Genomic DNA, 14796 nt, shown 5'->3' with positions numbered 1-14796 from the left:
GAGTCCTGCTCGGATCACGTTTCAAAGGGTAAGGATCCCCTGTATTTCAGTCTGATGTCAAAAGAGAGAGAAGCAAACAGAAGCAGGGCTAGAGATGGCCTGGTGAGCAGGACTGGGACAGAGTTGCTTCCTGTTTATATTCAGAGACTGGAAACATGGTGCAGCAGAATGTATACTGACTCCAGAGTCAGAAAATCTGGGTTCAAATCCCTCCTGGGATGATTACTACCTGTGTGACCCTGGGTAAGTCACAATCTTTCTGAGCCTCAGATCTATCATCTGTTAAATGAGGGGGTTGGCCCTTTCCAGCTCTGGAGCTATGAGCCTATGACCAGCGGTAAAACTAAGAGAGCAGAGGATCACGGTTGGTAATAGTGACTTTCCTATCCCCAGGGTGTGAGGGTGTCAACCTAATGATAATATCACAGAGAAAGACTAAGGAAGACGTATGGAAAGTGCTTCTGAATGCCTATTCTGATGGCAGAAAAGGCACCAGAGAAGGACACTGGACTCTGCCGAGTTGGGTCCCTGCTGATGACAAAGGCACAATTTGGAAAATCAAGTTGACATATTCTGCCTAAAGCAGCTGCTCTTCAGTAAAAAAAGGGGCTGTTCTGCCATCAAGGCAGTAGCTTAATTTCCATCAGAATTAATAGGATTTATGCACAGCAGTGACAGGCAGGGTGCCTAAAAGACTCTCAAAGCAAATTTAATGAATGTGGTAGGAAATTTGCATTTAAAGGTGCATTACCCCTTAGGCAGTCACAAATGCTTCTAGCTGAAAAAAGAAACTGCTCATTGGGGCTTGAGACCCCCTACAGATAGAGATCATATTTTCTGAACTCCAAATCAAGACATGTGATTTATAAAAGGAAGGTCCTTTCTCTAAGCCTGACATTTTCCTGGAAGCAGGATTGTCTCAGAAAAATCAGAATATGTGGTCACTTCATATGTCGAGGATAAAGAGTTTTGTGAATTGTGCCAAAGGAAAAAAGGCCATGGGGGTTTGCTGAATGACAGTCATAGGATTTTGAATTTGAAGGGCCTTGTTTAGGATATAGTCCAACCCTCTGATCCAGAGTGAGTCACAAGCCTAGAATTTGGTCTCATGTCTGCTGACTCCAAAAGAAGAACTCTCTCTACTACATCATGATAAATATACCTCACATGGAACTATGGCTATTGATGATAGATACCATGACAGGGAATGTTGTGCCATCCAGGTGAGGAAATTATCCAAGAGCACCACCACCCCTGGGCACAAACTTCCCATATCTAAAGAAAGAGATCCCTTGTCAGGCTCATTAATTATAAGGGTCCCTGATGCTAATTCATTCTATCTGCTATAGGACATACATCTATTCTGTTTTAAATGCACGTATTAACATATTAAAATATTGAAAAAAAAAGACATATATGCAGCCCAGCAACTGACTAGACCCAAGATGGTGAAAGTGATGTCCTGGAAAGATGACAAGGTTCTCCCTGGTGGAGACAGCTAGCTTGTTTGTGTTTAGTTTGTTTTGTTCAAGACACACAGAGGTGTTTTCTTAGCATTGTTGATGTGTGTCGGGGGTTAATCTGAAAAACCTCCTAGGCTACTCCTAGACTTGTAGACATGGCCAGAATCTCTTCTCCTCATGACTCTTCACCCTGACAGAAATCACTTCATCTTGTCAGCTGCAGCCCTTTGTTCTAGGGCAAGAACTGGGAAGTGGCATTGTGAAGACCAGAGCCCTTCTGCTCCGTTGTCTCCTGGCATCATTTCCTTACAGTTGGCATCAAGGGTATTGGCAAGATGACTGTATGGTGATGAAGCAGAAATAGTCCATCTCCCAAGGGGGCTAGTGATTGTGACAGGACATGGGGACTGGGAAGGGAGAAGAGGACAGAAGACAGAAGGAAGTGCTGACAAAGGATGCTAGCCAGCATTACCCAGGGAGCCTCATATCTCAGAGGACACAGAACTAGCACAAGACCAATGAGATAAGTGCTAAGTATCTGAACATCTGCAAAGGGGGTTTGGGCAGCAAGGGGTATGTGAGCAAAACATACACACACACACACACACACACACACACACACACACTGGTTGGAGTTGCCTGGCATCCCTGCCAAATCAGGCAGGTGAGAAAGAGAAAGGTTAACATCTGTTGCTTGTCTCCAAAGTAGGAATGACTTTTAGCATTTCATTTCCTGTATTTACTATAATACAGCTGCCATAAGGACACGTCAAGGAAGTATGATTGATTTGTGCAACAGCCTACGTCCTATTTTCTGGGTCAGTGGGGAGATGTATCATAACAAGGATAAAATCATGCAGATTTATTTGCTTCATCTGTAAAAACTTTCCCGCTGCACTCTGGGACACGCCGCAATGTATCACAAGAGAAAGCCCAGGAGTTTAATAAATGTCTTCCTTTATTACAGTCCGCCCACCGAGCATTTATCATATAGCAGCCTGGCACAGCTGGTCCTCTGGGATTTGCCCTGAATGAAATTTCTCACTCTGTTACTGCTTGGGCACCCAGAGTAACACATCATACAGCAGCAAGGGCCTGTCCTCTGGGAATGGGGGCTGTGGGGCAAGAGTCCTCATGTGCCAGAGAGATGACCCCACAGGCTATGTCTCAGGAGCATTACTGGGGGAAAGGCAGGTTAGCAGCTGAAACTGCAGAGAAGCAACAAAGATGGGCCTCAGGCAGCTATGGGGAGTCTGATCTTCCTTAATAACTCATTATGGTTCTGTCACCCTTGAATTTATCTAAACCTTGTTTGAATCTGTTTTCAGGCTGCCTCAGCACTTAGGGTAAGGAGGCAGACGGTTTTATGGAATCTTCAAATACAAACCTAAGGCATTAAAACCAAGGTGATCAGATAACACCTCAAGTAAGCATATCATTTTTAAAAAGGGTATCTTTATGTGGATCTGTCTCTGCTAACCAAAGTCTGTGATTCAAAAGAGCTTTTTACAGAAAGTGAAGTTGGCAACATCCAGTCCTAAGGACTCTAATATATCTACGTAATGGATAAAAGAGACAAACTGGATGGATGCAAATAAATGGGGCACTGGATGAGCTGTGCAAACAATGAGCAGATGCAGTCTAATGAGATAGTGGCTGAGAAGGGGAGGAGATGTAATTATACCAATCCTCATATCCTCCCACTACAGTGATTGCCACCCTAGCAGGAAAGGGCTGCAGGAGGTAGCAATTTCCCAAACCTCATTCAATCCAGTCCAATTCAACAAGCATGTATTAAACACCTACTGCATGTCAGACACTGTGGATTCCCAGGCATAGAGGATACAAAGACAAAAATGAAAAGACTCAGGACCAAAAAAACCAAAACTGCTTCTTTTAATGTAATTTGTCTTTAAGACTGTTATTTGACGGCTATATCTTTACCAGCAAATAGTCTCAACACAGCATTTGAGAATGGTTCTCATTTTCCTTGTTATCCTCAAATGGAATTATTCTCCCATTTCTAAATGTTTGAATTTTGTAAAATTCACTCTGGGTTCCTCCCTGTACTGCAGTTGCTTCTAAAGCAGCCCAGAAACAATGGGATGTTGTCCAGAAGGTGGCGCTAGATTCATGGTAACAGCCACCATTTGTTTCATTCAGGTTGGAAGGAGCCAAGCACCCTTGAAAACTGGAAGGATCATGATTGAGTTTTTCCGCTCCCTGTCCTTTATAGATATCTGCCTAAGTCCCTTATGAATCTATCTCATGTCTTTCTGGTGGCAGCATGCTCTGGTAAGCATGTTCAAGGCTCAGAAGACTTGAGTTTTAGCTTAGCTGTGCCCCAATCACTCATGTGACTGCAGGCAGGTCATTTAGTTTTCCTATACTTGTTATCTTATCTGTAAAATGGCAGAATTTAATTAGACAAAATTAAACATTCATTTAAAATCCTCTGGTGTGATGCAGTGGCAAATATGCCAGTTTTGGAGCTGGGGGACCTGGGTTCAGAGCTGGGATCTATCTGCCAGTTACTCTCATTGCAACCTTGGGCAAGTCACTTATCTTCTGCGTTTCTCAGTTTTTCATCTACAAAATGAGAGTTGAAATAAATGGGCTACAATCCCTTCTACCTCTAAATCCAAGGTATTTTTAGCTCTAATCCCTTATGATAATACAATATAACTATTGATATCTTCCAAAACATAAGAACTGGGGTTATTTCTGAAGTCAAATCTTTGCAAGTCAGGTGAACTTTAGTATATGCAATGAATGAACTGGCAAATGTTACCCTTACAAAATCTACAAGTAATAGCAAACCTCCTAGAATAAACTAGTGCTAAAAATTCCCTGGCCATATGTGGGGCAATGACATCAGTATCACTCCAATTTAACCATCCCACCCACATGTCCTGGTGCAGCTGGTGTCTGGAAGAGTTATAGCACATTAACTGCTTCACACATTGGATACTCTAAGAAAAGCACTATTTCTGGGTGACTTGAGCAAACAAACAGTAACAGCAAAGCCAGCAGATTCAAGGCTTTGTTGGGGGGAGGATCTTACAATGTGCCCCTGGATAAATAAGAGTCTTCTTCAGAAAGACTTCTGTTATCATTGATGAACCCCTGGGTGTGGTTGGTGTCCCACAGATACTTAACTAGCCTATTTTGGAATACTCACCTCCTTCCAGGACTCTTAGCTGCAGAGCTTGCATTGACCTGGTAGAGGCTCCTTATCCAGGAGTTCCTGCTCTCAGTGAAATCACAGGTCCCTATCCTTACTATATTCCTAGCTACAACAACAGCATAGGTGTAACCTTGGATTCTCAAAGACTACTCCAGCAGCAGAGCCAAGGTTCCAGTAATGCTGTACCAAGCTTGAAAGATCCATGGAATAACTGCCATAATGAGGTCTGGGAATTGACTACATGCTTGTGTCTACAAAAAAACCAGCCTGCCTAAGATGAGAGAGCCTCATCACCAGGTGATGAATGTATTTTAGCCACATCAATGTAAGCAGTTTCAATACATGGAGGGATTATGATCTGCATCAATGGAGAACACCAATGAAATCATGAGACTTTTGAAAAACTGAAGTAATCTAAGAAAATCCTCAACCACCAAAGATTCCAATGAGTTCAGTGTACTTTTTTTTTTTTTACAAAGGAAGGAAAGTGGACTAATCCTATTTTACATAATTTACATGGAGTTTAAATATAGATTCAAATTTTTAAAAAATGGATTCAGATTCCTCACCTAACCAAAAAATTCAGTTAACCGGAACTTCCATTTCTTTTTCCATTACTCAGAATCTGATTGATGGAAGATTTATTGCAATAACCTGGTTTTAGCTATCAGATCCAGCGGTAAGATAGTAAGTTCTTTGTTTCCTAGCTAATGTTTTTAACCAATCTTCTGCACTTTCTCTACCCTATCCCCCTGAAATAAAAAAGTACAGGAACTGTCTAAGGATCTGTGATTTTGCTACTGGGGCAACTCCTAGTGGAAGAATCCCATACCTACAACTTAGGACTCAGTTTTAGGGAGCAGCTTGAGGTATGAAGCAGCTTGAGGTATGAAGCGGCTACCCTGGGCTGTCACAACTAGTATCAGAGTAGGAATGTGAATCCAGGTCTTTCTAAGTTTACCATTCCATCAGTTATATCAGCACTTCCTCTAAAGCAGAGCAGAAAACAAAGGAAGTGACTGTTTATAAACAATGCCTTTCATGTTTCTGCTTTACTAGAAGTCTTCCCCAATCCCTCTTAATTCTAGTGCCTTTCCTTTGTTAATTATTTCCTGTGTATAGCTTGCTTTGTATATATTTGTTCAAAGGTGGTCTCTCCTTTAGACTGTGAGCTCCTTGAGGGTAAGGATTATCTTTTATCTCTTTTTGTATCCCCAGTACCTGACATATAGCAGGCACTTCATGTTTACTGATTGATGGATTCTGTGAAGCTATACTATCCAAGGATGAGGAACCTGCAGCCTCAAGGCCACCTTTAGGTGCTCCAGTGCAGCGCTTTGACTGAATCCAAACTTCACAGAACAAATCCTTTTATATACTCCAAGTTCTGTCTCTTCTTTTTATTAGGATGTTCTGTGAAGTTTGGATTCAGTAAAAGGGACACACTTAGAGGACCACATGTGGCCTCAAGGTCGCAGGTTTCCTACCCCTGCTTTATACTTTATTTTTTATTATTTACATCAAAAAGTTCCCTCAAAGGGACTAGATCATTTAGTGAACTGGATAGCTCCTGGTGCCACATACAACCATCTTTCCCTTTTGCCTACTAAGTCTCCTTAGATAATCTTGTTTCTATTAAGTAGCCAGTGGAAGATACTATTAAAAACTACAAATATCCACCCTAAAGAATAACAATAAAATGTTTCCACTGGCATAATAAGCAAGAATACTTCCCAATGGAAATGAAATGAAATCTGACTCCTTCAATGAAGCCATCGGATTCTATCACAAGAGCCCTAGCCAGTTTTGGACCCTTACTTAAGTTATTTTTTTATTTCCTAAATAAGATGATGGTCCAATTTAAAGGATAAGGCACTGGGTCTAGAGTCAGAAAACTTACATTCAGTTCCTGACTCTGCTGCTCTGCTATTTGTTGGATCAACCTTGGGAAAGTCACTTAACTTTGCTTTGACTCCTTTTCCACATCTATAATATCAGGAGGTTGGGCAAGATGAAACATGGGCAAGTCAACTATTCTTCTCTCAGTTTCTTCACATATAAAAGGAGGGGGTTGAATGAAATGACCTGTAAAATCTCTTCCAGCTCTAAGTGTATGATTCTGTGGTCTTGTGCCAACTAAAGTTCCCTACAGCTCTAAAATCTATGATCCTAAAGGAACATGGTCTTCAGGGAAAGTAGTTTCCCTTCATATTAAGTTACTTAGTAAGCACTCATTCCATCCCTAAGGGGAACCTTGGATGTTGTAGGCGAAATAACCCATTGCTTGGCCCAATCATTGTGGCTAAAAGCTTACACTTGTCTAATCAAGTCATTTAATATGAGATCATAGATTTAGAGATGGGGGGACCTTACAGGGCATCTAGTTCAAACATTCATTTTACCGAGCAGTAAACTGATATAAAACAAGGTGAAATGATTTGTCCACGCTCAGACAGGTAACACGTGATAAAGATAGGATTCAAACTTGGTCCTCCTAACAACCAAATCTAGAGTACAAAAAAGCAGTGATAATAATGTGTACCTTCTATGTGCCATTTATATAATAATAATGCATACCATGTACTAGGCACCGTGCTAAATGCTTTACAAAGATTATATCACTTGATCCTTACAATAATCGTGGAAGATAGGTGCTATATATTAACTCCTTTTATAGATCAGGAAACTGAGGGAAACAGATTAAGTGACTAGCCCAATGTCACACAGCTAGTAAGCATCTGAGATGGGGTTTGAAATCAGGCCTTCATAACTTCAGACCCAGCACTCTATCCACTTCACCACTGAGCTGTCCCCAAGTTTAAAGAGTACTAGACGGGGAGACAGAGGATCTGGGTTTGAATCCTCTCTTTGCTACTTGTGTGAATTTGGTAAGCCAATTAATCTCTTTAGACCTTAGTTTTTGGTTTGTTTGTTTGTTTAATTCTAAAGTGAGAGGGCCTAATGACCTCTGCTTTTGACAATCTTTTCTGCCTTTAAATCTGTGGTTGTTCCTCCATAGCTATTACGGTGAACCCAAACCACCAGCTAATATTTCTTTTTACAAACCTGAAGGAAGTGAGACACAGTAATCATATCATTCATTGAAAAGACTATCATTGCAGGTTTTGAACTAAACTCCAAGTTCTTTCCCTACAAATATACTCTCACTGTACTCATCATTCCGTCTCTCCCTCCTTCTCACATGGGATGGTCAACTCTCCATGACTCAAGATTTGATTACGCAGCTGTGAATTATCCAGACCCCTTCCCTCCCTTCCTCCCCTTTCCTGTGATTTGCCTTTAACACTTCCATTATCCACTGGAAAATCTGCCTCAGAGAGCACTCATGGAAAGGCAAAGAAGGCAAAAATCCAAGCAGTCAAGCTCAGGTCAATGAGGTGACAGGCTGAAATTGTTAATGAAAATGGGATTTAGAGATTACTGTGGGTTTTAAGCTGCTATTTCAATTTCCCAGAAACATGAACAAGCAAAATTTGAATATAGACCCTTAGGAGTATGGAACTTCCTTGTCTTTTACAGTCATTGCTCTAAATCCTGCTACTCTAGCTAGCTCGGAGAAACCCAAGAAGTAGCAGAAGCCCTGGCAATTACTCGCCCATGGCCAAGTTTCTTGGCAGTACATGTGGCCCTGACTCTGGCCCCAGAGAACTGGAGTGGGTGACCAGGTGATTTGTTGTTGCTGTGAACTAAGATAACTGACCAAGACTGGCCATGAAGACAATCCTACCAGAGGGCAGGGAGATGTTGCTGTGAACCTTTTGGCAACCCAGGTACTCACCGACAGGTGCCCTGTTTGCTTGGTAAATGACCTGTGCAGCAAGATAGTCTTGTAGAACACTTCAGCACCAGTTGAATCTGCTACAGAGACATTTTGTTCAAGAGCAGAGGGATGACTGCAAGCATCTAATCTGCCAAGTTCTCACCACTAAGTAATTTATAGCATCATTGCATTAAGGCTTTAAATATAGCTTCTCATCAAGACAAGCACATCATAAAGGAGTGTTGACTTACGATCCCATTCTGCACGCTAAAGCCCAGCTGGTATTTCAGGTCAGGTCGTTTGATGAGAACAGTTGTGACAGGTGGACAGCTGACAATGTTGAGTTTCACTTGTGTCTGATTCTTCAAACCCTGTCAAACAGGCAGAGATATGTATGATTATACTAACCAAATATCTGGGGCACCTTTAGAATCACAGACATTTTAGAGATGGAAAGAATCTTACAAATCACAGTCTAACCACCTCACATTGAAATGTAAGATCTTTGAAGGTAGGGATTGTTCCAATCTTTGTATTTATATCTCCAGGACCTAGCAGTCTCTGGTATATAGGAGGTGCTTAACAAATGCTCTTGTTTGATTTTACAGATGACAAAAGTGAATATCATAGAACACTGAATTCAGATCTGGAAGGAATCTTAAGCATCTTCTAGTTTAACCAATTCATTTTACAGATTAGGAGACTGGGGACTAGAGAAGAGTCACTTGTCCCAAGATCACAGAGGTTTCTCCTAGGTCAAGTGACTACAAAGTCAATTAGTTCTTGTTACCACTCCACAGAAAGTAATTGATTTGTCCAAGGTCATATAATCAATTAGTGGGCAGTCTAACAATAATAGACTTGAGTGAAACCAGTTGACTTAACCTACTCCATCTCATTCACTTCCTCTTTCCTCTAATTACTGTAGAGAACAAATATTAGCTTCCCTTTGAGACCTATATTCTTTCAAAGGCTGATGCACAAAATCCACAGGTGATGATGATACCTTAGCATGGTCTCCGTTTAGACAAGTCTATTTTTAATGGATACAAGTTAGAAACTGCATGGAGGTGTCAGAAGCATTAAGATGCAGGTTGAATACTAGGGTAGCAGAGATTGAAAGAAAGGAAAAAAGAAAAATAGAAGCTATTTCTAGACCATACTAGTTGTCTCTCTGGTAGAATCAGCCCTTCCTGTCCCATATCACCACAGTGACTCATTTATGACTCCACCATGGAGCTCTCTAGTAGAGTCAGCAATAGACAACTTTCACTCTGGTTCCCAAGATGAAGCAATGGGAATCTCTACTTCACTCCACTGCTCCTATGCTCAAACATAGCACCTTTAAGACCAAGGCTTCAACATTCCCAAGCTGAGGAGAATTAGCTTCCAGTCACTAAAGCTTCACATTCATCCATTTAACAAGTTTCAAATACCCTTCTTTTCCTTATACTCCAGTGCCAAGGTAAGATGCCAGTCAAAGTGATGGAGATAAGAAGAAGGAAGTGAATTATCTGAAAAGACTGTAGATACCAATATAATAAACCCATGGAGGAGCAAAACTTGTCTATGATGCTGTACCACAGCCTTGGGAAGTGGGTGGTAAGAATACTTGTTAACTGATTTCATTATTTGTTTTTGGTTTTTGTTTGTTCGGTTGGATTTACTTTACATTCTGTTTCAAGCAAATGTTTCACTATGCCATGTGTTTGATTCTGGTTTGGCAGAGAGGATGCAATGCAAATAAAAACCCGTAAGCTACGAAAGGCATCTTCAGTATAATGGACCCAGGATGTTAAGGGTGCTCTGGATTTCACAAAGATAAAAGTGAATGTATAAGATATTTTTGAGAATTTGTGCATCAAAATACTTGAGGAAGTTTTGAGGTGTGGGAGATGAGACAAACTGAGAGGTTAGGTCAGGTGTTGAGGAAACAGAGAACCTAATTCAGAGACTAAATCCAAGGATTTGGGATTCAAGTTGGGCTATGAGTATGGCATTTTTAACCTGGAAGCAAGAACTGTGTTCATGGCCCAGAAACAAAGCACCTTGTTTTTTCCATAACCAAAAAACAAAAACAAAAAAACTCAGAGAAATATCTCTGGTTTTGAAATGGATATGAAAATATAAGTGAGCTAGGAAATAAAACTTGAAAACAAGAACCTTATATGGGTTAATGAGGCCAAGCTTATAGTAAGCAAAACAGCCATACTTTTGATGAAGCAACTGCATTTAGAGATATACAAAGATCTTCCCTTTTAGTTTTATACTTATTTAGTCTCAATATCTATACATGTTGGGAAAATAATTCTACACTCTCAGAAAATAAGTATATAATATGGTATTGTAGAGAGTGTTGTTGAGGAGAGGTTCTATAAGATAAGGTAAAATAGAAAGTGCCTTTGGTGCATAGCACAAAGCTCAAGGGAATGGCTAACAAAATAAATAAATGATTCAATATCCAAAAAACCCTTGATATACAGGAACAATATGCCAGATTTAACAAGATGAAATGTAAAGTTCTACATTTGGGTTCAAAAAATTGATTGCTCAGGTTTAGCATGGTGGAGACATGGCTAGACAATGTAAAAAGACTTTTAATGTCTTTTAATGGGCTGGAAGTTCAGCATGAGGCCACAGTGAGCCAGGCGCTCCATAAGGATAATTTTATCTTCAACTTAGTAGATGTGTGGTGCCCAAACAAGGCAAGTAATGGTCCACCTCTAATCTGGAGTACCTGATCTAGGTACCACATTTTAGTGAGGACACTGAGAAGCTGGAACTCATCAGAAAAGAATGACAAGACTATAAACGGAACTGAGGAGCATGTCATTTGAAGACTGGCTGAAGGAACAAATAGTGTTAAACCAGAAGAAAAGATGACTTGTGGAAAGTGAGTGATGAATGAGGTGAAAAGTGAATGATAGAAAAGCTGTCTTCAAATGCATTAAAAAGTAGTGAATTTATTTTGCTTGGGCAGAGACACTAGTTTCAGCTTGTTATTAGGAAAAATGTCTTAGAATGTTGAACTTTAATCTCTTCTATTAGAATACAATATCCTTGAGAGCAGAGAATTTTGCTTTTTCCTTTGTGTTCTCAGGGCCTGGCACACAGTAGGCCCATGATAAATGTTTATTGATTGTCTGATTAATAATCAGTTATCCAAGACTGGAATCAGATACCTCAGGAAGTCATGGATCCCTCATCTTTTCAGTGTCTGGCAGTGGCTTGATGGGGCTTGCTAAAGATTGTTGACAGGGGTTGGTTCATATGACCGTTTTGTAGTTGCCACTATTCAGTCATTTTTAGTCCTGTCCAACTCCTCATGACCCCATTTCAGGTTTTCTTGGCAAAGATACTGGGATGGTTTGCCATTTCCTTCTCCAGTTCATTTTATACATTAGGAAACAGAGGCAAACAGGGTTAAATGACTTGCCCAGAGTCACACAGCTAGTAAGTAGCTGAGGTCAGAATGCAACTCAGGAATGTGAGTCTTCCTGACTCCAGGCCCAGCATGCTACCCACTGTGCACACAGGGCCCCTCAGATGACTTTTGGGGTCTTCCCAATTCTGAGATGCTACGATTTCTATATTTCCATGATAATATGATGTCCAAGGGTTTCTCTAGCTTCAAGGTTCTGATTCTAAACAGTAATATTTGAATAGGAAGTCTTCCATTTTCTGGCCTCCTGGGGCTGAATTTGGTGATAAAAAGTAAGCATGAAGGCACAGACCACATTTCTGAGACAATGCAGCCCTCTCTGCCTCTCGTTCTCTGTAATTGTATATGAAAAGAGCATTTTCTGTGACTGAGAACTGCTTCAACGGCACTAAATCAAATCTGCTCTCTCTAGCCTAGGGGAGCTGCCCTCCAATCAGACCCAGAGAAGTCTGTTCCCTTTCCTCAGTGGCTTTTCCAATAAGATGACATTTTATCAACACTTAGAACAGCTTGGAGACAATGAGAACCTTTTGTGTCATCAAAAATGCCTACCCTATGAGCAGAGTTTCACCCCTACTATCTTATGAGCATACATTCAGGTAAGACAACCTTTATGTGGAGCTCTTGCCCAGAAAGAGAGACATCAGGGTAGCACACTGTCCTCTGGCTGACTGGCAGGAACCCAGAGCTTAGCTTTCAGCTCTGTGGGGAACCTGGCTGGAAGGCAAAGAATTCAGTGAGCTACGTATCCATATGAAAATCTATCCTCTGGTTTATCCGTATGATTTGCCCATTAGGTGGATGCTATCTGCTTAGTCCAGTGTGGAGACACTGTGTTTGATTTCCTGGACCAAACAAAGACCTTTATTTTACTAGATAAAAAAGAGGAATGAAAATTCTTTCTCTGGCCCCAAAGAACACAGAGGGAGGGAGTGTGGGAGGAGGATAAGGGAACCAGGCCCTCATCTTCTTCTATAATACTGTGGCCTTCCTTGATTAGCTAGTGAATAAATTATAAACTGACAAGATGGTTCTGTACATGTACAAAGCATTGGCTAAATCAGCGCTGCGCTCAATAGCTCATCAGGGTCCCTAGCAACCTTAAACTTGCTACCTTCTGGAGACACTAAAGCACCAGGAAAAGGGAATCTGGACCTAAGCGTTCCTAAAATACCTGCCTTCTACTTCCTCCCCCCGTACAAATGCACTCCTGCTTCTCTTGGAGGTGATCCCTTATGCTGAACATTCAAATTTACAAATAAATTAAGCAATGATGAGTTACAATACAATAGGTTTCCTCAAAATTTAAATAGAAACATTTTCATATTTTTTTCTATATAGGGAGCTCCCTTGATGCATTTTAAGAAATCACTTAAAAAATAATTCATAAATTGGGCCCTAGTCCTGGTTCTGCTACTGACTCACTTGGGCAAGTGTCGTCTCTGGGGCTCAGCTTTCCCCACCTAGAAAATGAAGGTCCCTTTTACATCTGATACCAGACAGTACGACATGGTGGGAGGAGTCCTCTACTGGAATTCAGGAGATCTGGGTTCCAATTCCTGGCACATGTGACCATCAAGTAAACCAAATGTGATCTTTCTGATAGATGCTTTGTTTCCTCATTTGTACAAGCATGAGCTTGGGTCATGAGACCTCTAATTGATCTTTTTAGCTTTGACTTTCAACAATTTTACTATAAATCTTCAGAAACATGTCTCCTGTTTAAAATGTGGCACACCTGCAGTCATCTCCCTACTTGTAATGACCTTCTTTATTTCCCCAACAATAATCAGTAAGTTTCAAAGAGTCAAATTTAGGTTTGTTCTGGAAAACAAAAATTTCTTAACAATACTCGGTGAAGCCTTGAGGATACTTCAGAGACAGTGGGATCCTTTTGTTTCATCAAAAGCCTAACCTAAGACTAGCATCTCACCCCTAGTATCTTACAGGCAAACATTCATATCTTGTAGATAACTGTCATGTGGAGCTCTTGCCTGGAGAGACATCGGGGTATCACACTGTCCTCTGGCTGACTGGCTAAACTGGATGGCCTCTCTCTGGTGGCCTTCAAGCAATGGCTAGATGAGCACTTCTTAGATATGTTTTAGAAGGAATATTTTTAGAGGGATTACCCAAACTCTAGACCTCTTACAACTCTAAGATTCTATGAAATATTCCTGTCCACACTATAAACCCTAAATATTCTATGAGCCCCACTGTTTGTGAAAGGCTACTTGGAACAGCAATGGCCTTGGACTTGAGGGAGCCAATGCTATACTTGGATAAATGTGAAATGTCTCCTCTTCCTGACCCAGTTACTGCATTAAAGGGATGCTGACCTAGCTCTCAGTGAAGCAAAACCAGACCTCTCCCCACTCCCACAACCCTTACATAAAGAGTAAATCCCCAAAAGTTGATGGGGAGTAGGGTGAGGGAGAGAGAGGAATAAAGAGAGAGAGTTGGAGAGGGAGGAAGAGAGAGAGAGAGAAAGAGAAGAAGGAGGAGGAGGAGGAGAGAGAGAAGACAGGAGAGGGAGAAGAGAGGAGAAAGAGAAGAGAGAAGGGAGGGTAGAAAGAGAGGGGGGAGAAGACAGGAATGAAGGGAAGGAGGGAAGGAGAGAGTGGTGGGGAGGGAGAGAGAAAAAGAGAGATTAGTAGTACCTTAATGATTCCCTGGCATGTTGCAAGAGGAAGACCCACTAAGCTGGTGCCATTGATGGACATTATCTGGTCTCCAATGCTCAGCTTCCCAGATCGGGCTGCTGGACCTCCATTCATCATGTTGGCCAGAATCACTGTGGGGAGGATGGAACCCCAGCCTGACTCCACAATCACCACACCAAGGATTTCCCCCTTTTGTTTTTCTATATGGAGCTGCAATGAAATAAAATAGACATTAATACATCTAGCTCTGATCTTGCACC

General features: G+C 41.2%; 1 protein-coding gene across 6 annotated transcripts in view; it reads right to left on the bottom strand.

Moving 5' to 3' along the window:
- The window catches only part of APBA2 (amyloid beta precursor protein binding family A member 2), a 364180-nt gene that overhangs the window by 29848 nt on the left and 319536 nt on the right, over positions 1-14796 (bottom strand). For all 6 annotated transcript variants that reach the window (XM_072616707.1, XM_072616730.1, XM_072616699.1 and 3 more), the window contains 2 exons: positions 14534-14746; positions 8683-8802 (listed from right to left, as the gene is read on the bottom strand). In XM_072616707.1, the coding sequence (XP_072472808.1) occupies positions 8683-8802; positions 14534-14746 (333 nt within the window). The remainder of the gene's footprint in view (positions 1-8682; positions 8803-14533; positions 14747-14796) is intronic.

Source organism: Notamacropus eugenii, chromosome 1 (genome assembly GCF_028372415.1).
Source record: "Notamacropus eugenii isolate mMacEug1 chromosome 1, mMacEug1.pri_v2, whole genome shotgun sequence".
Taxonomy (NCBI): domain Eukaryota; kingdom Metazoa; phylum Chordata; class Mammalia; order Diprotodontia; family Macropodidae; genus Notamacropus; species Notamacropus eugenii.
The sequence above is the reverse complement of the archived record's forward strand: the minus strand, read 5'-3'. Positions and strand labels throughout refer to the sequence as shown.